General features: G+C 36.8%; 2 protein-coding genes across 2 annotated transcripts; both read right to left on the reverse strand.

Annotated features, from left to right (window-relative positions):
• Window positions 1-723: 723 nt before the first annotated feature.
• LOC145224949 (uncharacterized) lies at window positions 724-3,748 on the reverse strand. Its single transcript, XM_080091582.1, has 4 exons — window positions 3,678-3,748; window positions 3,423-3,578; window positions 1,457-1,704; window positions 724-1,050 (listed from the first exon to the last, which is right to left on the reverse strand). The coding sequence occupies exons 1-4, from the start codon at window positions 3,692-3,694 to the stop codon at window positions 917-919; spliced, it is 555 nt and encodes a 184-aa protein (XP_079947708.1). The 5' UTR covers window positions 3,695-3,748; the 3' UTR covers window positions 724-916.
• A 1,210-nt stretch (window positions 3,749-4,958) lies between these two features.
• On the reverse strand, window positions 4,959-7,402 carry LOC145223643 (uncharacterized). Its single transcript, XM_080090044.1, has 7 exons — window positions 7,299-7,402; window positions 7,169-7,229; window positions 6,909-6,979; window positions 6,545-6,697; window positions 6,409-6,478; window positions 5,855-5,994; window positions 4,959-5,277 (listed from the first exon to the last, which is right to left on the reverse strand). Exons 1-7 carry the CDS (start codon window positions 7,400-7,402, stop codon window positions 5,094-5,096), a joined length of 783 nt encoding a protein of 260 aa, XP_079946170.1. The 3' UTR covers window positions 4,959-5,093.
• Window positions 7,403-9,121: the final 1,719 nt, after the last annotated feature.

A 9,121-nucleotide genomic window follows, 5' to 3' on the forward strand; every position in this document is an offset into this window, starting at 1 on the left:
TTCTTGTTTATGACGTCATACACATTATTGTCTGCTAGTGCATATTTGACCATTGTTGTGTACAATGCAAAAGTTTTGTCTATAAAATATGGTTTTCTCAGTTGATATAAAGTAGCAACAACTCGACAAAACAATTTTAAAACGTTGCTAATGATATGCGTTACAGCAACGTGTTGCAATTGCCACCTAAATCTTATTTCAAAAATGTCTTTTTTTTCGATTTTGACGAACGTCGCATTGTATGGGAAGTTTGTTGAGTTCTTGTGGTTGCACGCATTAGTGACGTCACATGAAAAACTACATAAGTCCTGTTATTAGTCACCGAGTCTTGGGATGCGTGTTGACTATAGTGATGCTGGTCTGGCTTGGTTTGCGGTGTGTTGTCAAGTTGCAAATGACATTCACCTGACAAGAATTTGAGTCAGTTCTCTGTTATAAACCACCTGATTTTTGAACCAAAAATATATAAACAAGCGTTTTATTAAAACATTGTGCATTCTGCCGAACTCTGTTAAAAATCTTATGGACTTAGTTTGTTTTCTTTTTCATTTACGACTGCTTTGGTTAAGTCTTTAAAGAGTCCGTATGTATAATCCACGCATGTCTGCATTGGATTAAATGAAACCATAAAGATTCGTGTTTTCACAAAGTTTATTGCAAAAACAAAATCAACCAAACTTAAAAAAGTTGGTTAAAAAAACGAAACCAATTTTGGGTCTTATATTACCATCATGCAAGAAAATCCTGGTTTCAGTATAATACACAATTGTTTTAATGTCCATCCCAATGCCTTTGTCCCTTGGCGTGCAGCGTGACTTTCACTGCCGTCTTCTTAACGGTGAATTAAGCCTGATGTATTTTGTTTGGAAGGCCATCTCATATTTGTTTATCGCCGCGCCGTTCTTTAGGAATTGTTTCATCTTTGAGATACTGCTTCAGTCGGCTTATGATATGAAACGGGTCCATTGTTGCCAATGGTTGATGATTCGATCTTCGGCGTATTTACGTTGTAAACGACTGGTGGTGAGGGCCGGTCTTCGGGCTGACGGGCTGCATATAAAGCAATAAAATATATTTTAAGCAATTAAACTTTCATTTTGTGAGAGTAGTTTATTCTCAATGCTGTAAGATTAATGTATGTTGCACTAATACACGCATTTTTGTCGTTTCATGATACTAAACACTCGGGGCCAACATGCAAGGCGTATTTCAAAGCATTGCGTGTCACTTATTCTGTGTGTGGTTTGTGGCAGATGATTTTAATAGTAATCTGATAGCAAAAAAGCCTCATACGTATGGACTAGCTTATTAAATTTTTTCAAGATAATAAATTAAAAACAAGCCATGTTAAAGCAAATTACATCAGCAATTAGGTAATTTAAATATAAAGCCGCAATCGTTGGGCGTACCATAAAAATATTACCTAGGACTTACGACACCTGCATTACAGCTTTACCTTTGTTGCACCGGAGATATATGGGGTACTTGTTGGGGCGAGCTCCTTGTTTCACGGTTAAATAGATCTGCTTTGTTTCCATTGAATAATCGCCTAACTTTTCCAAACGAAATTGTCTCTCGGTGCGGGCGGTCACAAAACTACGTTCGTAGATAACTTGTTTTCTTGGATCTTTTACTTTGACCTCGCTACTTTCCACCCACAAAGATACAGGTTGGCTGAAACGATTGGGTGTCCAAGGGCGGCAACTGTAAAACCAAGGCAAAGTCAATCTTGTATGCTCTACAGTGGCGCAGAGGCGCAGATTTATTGGGGGTGACTAAGAAGACCAAGAACGGACTAAGTTCTTGCAGACTAAGAACGTGTTGCTTACTTACTGAAAAAGTTGTTAAAATCAGATTGCGCATTCTATGACATTGGTGTGGTAAGTTTTCTTTCTTTGCAGTCGTTCAGTTACACCAGTGGTGGGCAACCTGCGGTCCTTGATTAAAGGTTGTGCGGCCCGCAGAGACGCTTGGATTTCAAATGTACTGCCAAACGAGTCCAACTATTATATATTTTTGAGCAGAATAATGCGCCCGTGCTATTTTTCTGCGACCTGACAAATGCTGCTCGAATCCAATGCGAATTTTACTTGCAATTGTTAACTCAAAATAGGCGTTTTTGGTATTCAAAGAAGTAAAATCACCTTGTGTTACATAAAGGTGCGGCCCGCGATCTAATCATGGTAATTGTAATTGACCCCACAGTGACAAAGGTTGCCCACCCCTGAGTTACACCAATAGCGGTTTCCCCGCTTTTCCGGGAGTCGCGCCCGTGATACTTTATCACACCAAAATGTTGGTTGGTCTCACTTTTGTTATCTTTTTTAGCACAAATAGGGATGTTCAAAGTAGAATAATTGGGTATTCTAGAATAATTGATGCGAATCTAGAATATCGAATCCAATTCTTATATTATTTTTGACTCAGCAATCATTTTGCAATCTGACATAGACTCAGCAATCTGACATAGACTCCATAGTGCACAAATATATAACGTTTGTTAACCTAAAAGAACTGCGAAAATAGGCACTCTAGCAAAGTTAAAACATTGGGTGATGTGAAGCTGGGGCATTGGGTGATGTTAAATTTCAATCAAACTACTTTGCAACACAAAATGTGAACTTTGCAGGATGTACAGCATTTTTATGTTTGTATGGGGTTAAATGATGCAAACTTCATATGTTATGGGATTCCATCACTGATTTGCGATATTAACAGACAATCCCTTGCTTCCAATCGCTGCCTAACGCCATGACCGTTAAATTTTTGTTGTGTCGAAAAAAAGTCGGAAACAATTAGATGCTGGTAAGACGTTGCAAAAAGTCGCCATTTTATGTCATTTAATGACATAAGCATAATCACGTGATCAGATGCGTAACAAGTGCGCTAATCGTTAATTACGCCCTTAACGCACAACCGTCGTTACGGCGCTGTTATAGCAACTCGCGACTTGGCGTTATAACGTTGTATAGCGCTCACTGATTTGGTGGCGACTATGCACTTGCCGTCTTTGCAACTGGCACAATGACCGGGCGTCGACGTAAAAGCGAAACTCACATTTTTACCAACGACGAGAGCACACATTTATATCGGTTCCAATTACCCGATATAAACGGCAAAAATTGATTCGAACCTAACTGGATTCGAATCCAAAGGATTCGATATTCTACTTTGAGCACAAACAAGAACACCATTTTAGGTGATGGATTAGGGGGAAGCCTTATTAGGTTTAATCAGTGGTGGGATTCAGCCGGCTCGCACCGGTTCTACAGAACCGTCTCACGAAATTAAATGAGATCAGCCGGCTGGAAAATATGACTTTTGTGATAGAACCGACTGGCAAAATATTTGACTGCCGCCACTGGATTTAATGAAGTTCAAGAAATTCCACTAAACATACAGGTTGTAGCAATACCTGTTACCTTAACTTAGTGTTGGTGTTAAACAGCATTAATCCGTCGTCATCAGTTATATCTGCATATGGCTCCAAGAGTATTACTGATATAAGCATTATAGGGGGATCATCTTCGCGATGTGGTTTGAGTGCCACCACCAACTTCTTTTCTATATCCTCCAATCTATAAAACAAAACATATGTTGATTACACCGCAAACCTAAACTGTTTACGGAAATCGACTGCGACTTTAAAAAATGGTTTTCCAAACTCTCGACCTCACCTTATGTGGTCAGACATCCTCGTAAACTGCTGTGGTATCCGGTGTCAAAATATCCAGCAGTTTAATTTAACCTAAACCTAAAGAAAGAAACGTGAATATTTACACTTAAATTGAAAACAACACGTTAGCTTTCAGCGAAAAGACAATATCAATAGTCAGATTAAAGAGTATTTTGGGGGCAAATCACAAGAACAAAAAAGTAAATATGGGTACATTGTGGGCACAAACAAACAGTTAGGCCAGGTCACAAGTAGTAGCGGTATATGTCATGCATAAGGTAAATGCAGTAAATGTTATTTCTGTTTATAACAATCGATTGTGTTTATCAACGAATATTTGCGACGTCTATATGCAACACCATGCACTTTACACAACTAAAAGGTATTTTAATCCTTCATACATACAATATTGGTGTGGCAATCAACATGTAGAAATATTGAATTTATAGTCAAAGGCCAATTCCGAGTTGTAACTTGTGTCCAGGATTGCGTATGTTTGCTTTGTGACGTCTACGTTTGGGTTTTGGATTCAATCGTTGTGTGTGTGTGTTTGTGTGTTGGGGATCACTTTGTCGCTTTATTTAGCGTCTCAGCATTTTTTGTATGTATTTCGTACCACGTGTTTGTGTTCTTTATAAGACCTTGTATGTTTCATTTTCGCTCTCTCACGTTTAATATTTTCTCTTTTACGAATAGTCTCAGACTCTTAGTACGCCGACGGACAAGTTTTACACGAGAGTTCTAACAGTAAAAAATACAGTTAGCGACGTCAGGCAATTGACACAACGTGCTGCCATCATCGTCCGACCACGTGATGACAATTGTTGTGGGGTGGCTAACTAACCAACGTCACGTTGTTGGACTGTAATGCCAGCACGTTGCGTCAGATGCCTGTCATCGTCAACTGTTTCCGGCGTACTAAAAGTTACAGTAAGAGACTAAACGTAAGAGTAAGGGTAACATATTAAACGTAAGAGAGCGAAAATGAATCATATCAAGTCTTGTTAAGAACACAAACATGTGGTGTGAAATACATAAAAAATGCCAGGGCGCTAAAGGTAATCCCCAACACACAAACACACACAACGATGGAATCTAAAACACAGACGAGGACGTTACAAAGCAAACATACGCAATCTTGGACACAAGTTATAACTTGGAATTGACCATTAACTATAAATTCAATGGCTTTACATGTTGATTACTACATTGTTTTAAAAAAATTCTACAGAAATGTTAATTTCGCAGAATGCTTACTTTGAAATTTATGCTTTTGCTGTCAAGTCGAAAAATTACGCCAAACGGAAGTGAGTATAATCAAACAGAGCACATCATTTTTTATCAAACAAAGCAAAACCGTTTTTCGAATAATATTTTCAAAAATCTGGATTACATTTCCTTCCAGTTAAAGTTATAGCTAAAAACTAATATAAAATGGCATTTCAAGACATGGGTGACCACCAATAACAACACGAATCCAAATCTGTTTGTTTTCGATGGATTGTTTATCTTTGCTTCGCACAAAAATCCGATTTTCGTTTCTTATAACTTTAACTTCGTCGCTCCAAATGTTCAACCTTATGTCGTCGAGGTCCTCAAACCTGTAACAAGTTGGCATGATACACAACCAACTACACGTGTTTTGTAGTATAGCAGGTTATATAAGTTGGTTGTAAATAACAAAACTTGCATACGATGGGAGTTAAAGATGTTAATTGTTCGAACAAATATGATAATGCTAAACACAGTTAAGACCTAGATGTATAGAGGGATCAGCCCTAAAGCGTCGATGCATTCATATAAAAATCATTGTACTCCAGGCCTATTATAAAGGCGTCATACCGAATCTACCGGTCACCAAGCATTCGCTACATGTCACCAGCCTTTGTAGGTCAATTGGTACAGCGAGTCCCGGAAAAACTCCTGTCGTTGGTTGGAGTCCCACTACAGGCTAGATTTTTCTACCTTATGCCTGGCCATATGGGAACGCTTGGGGCTAGGCTGATGCGTTATGACGCCTTTAATAGGCCTGGCGTACTATGATTATGAAATGTACAACAGCTCACTGATTGGCCGTGGCCTGCAGTTAAAAACCAGTGGTTTAATCTATCACGAAAACGAAATGCTCAGCATTAAAATCGGTTTGTTTTGCATTTTTAAGTTCCCAATATTGCTAACCTGAAACGTATTTGAGTGTTTAACAATTGACTTAGTTTCGTCATGTTTCTTCTTCGTCCAAAAACACGAAGCTCCAAATCGTCCATAATTCGTTTGAATTCGACATGTAGTTGCATGCGTAGAGTTTCATTTGTTTCATGCTGAAAAAAAAGATTTCAAATCAGGTCAAAAACTGCAGAACCGTCGACTTTTATATTTAATCTATTTCGAATCTGTTAACTAATTAGGGCCGGGCAAACTTTTTGCACTGCCCGCAAGATTTAAGGGCCGTTAAACAGGAAACAAATTACACGATTATATCGTAACCTTTACGTTCAAATCAAGGCCAGTATTATGGGAATCTGATTAGAAAGCGGGAAGCTTAGAAATGGGTCACAACTGGTAAAACCAATATGCAAAGCTTTATTATTAAGTATTTGACTACTGTTTTTAGTTTGTTGTACTTGGCTTGTTTTTAAAACGACTTGAATCATAGTCAGAACTCAATTTTGATGCTATTAAACAATTTAATTAACACAGGAACAAAGGTTTTCTAGTTACCACACTATACTTACTAATGCGGCCTTAATTTCATTGAGTGACTGGTCGTGGCTTGAAAAACTCTTCTTTTTTAGACTTGAAAATCTAAAAAAGTGAATAATAATACATTGTATACTTAAACAAAAGTAAACCAAACAAATTATTTTTTACCTTGCCAGTTTTGGGTTCGAGTACATTTCTTTTGATGTGAAAACATGTGGGTCGCAAATCTGTGGTTTCTTGCGCTTACGCTTTTTGTCTGGTATGTTTGGAGTGTTGAGGTCGTCGTCACAGTACAGTTCTTTCAGTGAATATCGGAATTGGCTGTAACAAATCAACCAGTTATTGGACAACTAAACTCGATTACTTGACCGGTCCATTAGGTTTACATCCGCGTTTTCCTTGTACCTTAATGTCCGTAAATTAACCATTTTTTACATCACCCTAATGCTTGCAAATGTCCCAGACAGGAAGGGAGGCTTGAGCCAGCTTTTATCCGCGAGTTTATTGCCCAATGTACAATGAATTAAAATACCTTTCATAACTGTTTTCTGGCTCATCAAGACTTTTTGATTCCGTTATAGTCCTTTTGGCGTTTTCAAGTATCTGTACAAAATAATTATTATAAGTTATGACTTCTGTGTTTGAAAAGTCTTTACAATGGTAAAACCGATACAAGGCGGTGAGAAGTGTTATCTGCCTTACTTATCCAAAGCTTTTTAATCTCGGCTTGTTTAAACACAAATGAATTTCAAATATATAAACAGTTCAAACCGATGGAAAAGCAATACTTACTAAAACAGCCTTTTTTCGACTTCGCGTTTTGGGGCGAGAAATGTTGTCGTTTTGCGAAAGTCTAAACACAAAGAAACAATGTAACTGAACTTTATGAAGAAACAATTTCAATGACTATTGCTTTGCTTACTTTGTGCTATGCGACATCAAATACATTTCTTTAGATGAGAATGGATCAAAGCTCTGCACATTCTTGCGCTTACGCTTTTTGTGTGGTTTGACCTGTATGTTCATGTTCTCGTCACAGTATTCCCATACCAAATATCGAATTTGGCTGCAATAAAAACATCAGTCGTTGGAAAAGAATGTGTGTTTTCTTTTTACCAGTGCACACCAAACTAAATTGAAATAAAATACCTTTCATTTGTTTCTAGTTCTTGAAAGCTTAATTTTGTCGCTGTTGTGATTTCGTCTGAAATTTCAATCACCTACTCAAAACATTTTAAAACTTTAAGCCATGATATTTATAATTTCCAAATAAAAATAAAGAAAAAGGTAAAAACTGCAGCAAAAGGCATAGTTTCTTTGATATTGATAAAACTAAACGTCTTTTCATGCCCATTTACCTGTTCCGTGTTTAACCGAGTGGGTTTTGTTGAAATTTCACTCGTTGAAAGTGAGACGGAGCCAATACATCTTAAAATAAAATAAAAATACTTTTTTATTTTATTTTAAGACAGAACATTCTGTAACAAGTCATGAAAAAGGAAAATTAAGCTTTCTTATATAATCAACCCTCAAAGTTCACACTCTGCATAGAACAAAACATGCTAACGAACCTTTGACTACTTTTTTCATCGTAGGGAATATTTGTCTCAAGTGAAGGTGGCATTTTTCTTGAAGTCAATCCAATTATCTACAAAAAGTATTTGCCATTAAGCTTTTGAGTTTGATGTTTTAAGACATTCAAAGCACTATACCACAGCCAGTGAATAGACTTCGTTTTTCCTTTCTTCTATTTTCTAAAGGGAAGAAAGGAAAGATGTTTGTTACACAGTTTTTTTAACATTTTAGAATAGACCGAAAACAGTACGCTTATAGGACACATGTTCTAGTGCTTTATCTGTTTTTTGGTTGTTTCAAGCTTTTTAGTGAGTTTCGCAGAAATCCTAGATTGCAAGTTTTGCAATCAAACAATTTCTTCACTGCGCCCAATTGTTTTCTTATTGTCTAAGTTCGTTCGGGTTTATCTTCGCCGTCGACTGACCTTTTTTGTCCATCCGATAATTTCTTTGATAAGGCAAGTTTTCCACCCTTTGACTGAGACAGAAGATATCAAATACCTTCAAAATATTGTGTAAAAACGATTTTAACTCCTATTTATATGAATATTGTATTCCGGCTTAATTGAATGTAGATGAGGTTTATGTGATTTCAGGCTTAGATATGCGATAACGTTTTTGTTAAACGCTGGTGATTGTAAAATAACACTAGTTATTAGTTAATTTAGACTAGAAAAACTCTTAACTAAATTCGAGTCATAGTTCAAATTACATGCGGACATCTTTTTTTGGGCAACAACTTCCAAGATTGAAAACGAAACACTCTTACCCGTGTACTCCATCCTCTTTCGTCTGTTTCTGACTGTGGCCATCGTTTATGTTCAAGTCCTTTTCGTCAGGAGCAGAAAACTGTAGATTATATGTGACACAAAATAATATCAATAAACTTGCAAATTTGCACTAAATGACAGTTGTAGTTTACTCACATTGTTGGCATTCTTCATTTTTTTTCGTTTCGTTTTATCAAACAAGCAAAATCTTATTTAAATGTAAAAAAATCTTCTTCTCAAACAAGATTTTTTTACATTTAAATACGCAGCTAAAAAAATAATACAGAAAAGTATTAGACAAGGAAAACCAGCTTCATTTTAGCAAAAGTAATACACAAGTTTAAATATGTTATCTAAGCCTATATTAGTCCCGAAGGTTTGGTTAGTTTCAAAGCTTTAGT

This window comes from Phallusia mammillata, chromosome 4 (genome assembly GCF_965637545.1).
Source record: "Phallusia mammillata chromosome 4, kaPhaMamm4.hap1.1, whole genome shotgun sequence".
Classification (NCBI taxonomy): Eukaryota; Metazoa; Chordata; class Ascidiacea; order Phlebobranchia; family Ascidiidae; genus Phallusia; species Phallusia mammillata.

Coding starts and splice junctions, on each gene's coding strand:
- LOC145224949 (XM_080091582.1), bottom strand. Junction 1,705..3,422: donor AACACCAACACTAAGTTAAG/GTAACAGGTATT, acceptor TTGGTTTTACAG/TTGCCGCCCTTGGACACCCA. Junction 1,051..1,456: donor ATATCTCCGGTGCAACAAAG/GTAAAGCTGTAA, acceptor CTTTATATGCAG/CCCGTCAGCCCGAAGACCGG.
- LOC145223643 (XM_080090044.1), bottom strand. CDS start 7,402: ATGAACATACAGGTCAAACCACACAAAAAGCGTAAGCGCAAGAATGTG. Junction 7,230..7,298: donor TTGATGTCGCATAGCACAAA/GTAAGCAAAGCA, acceptor CTTTGTGTTTAG/ACTTTCGCAAAACGACAACA. Junction 5,995..6,408: donor ATGAAATTAAGGCCGCATTA/GTAAGTATAGTG, acceptor CTTTTTTTTCAG/CATGAAACAAATGAAACTCT.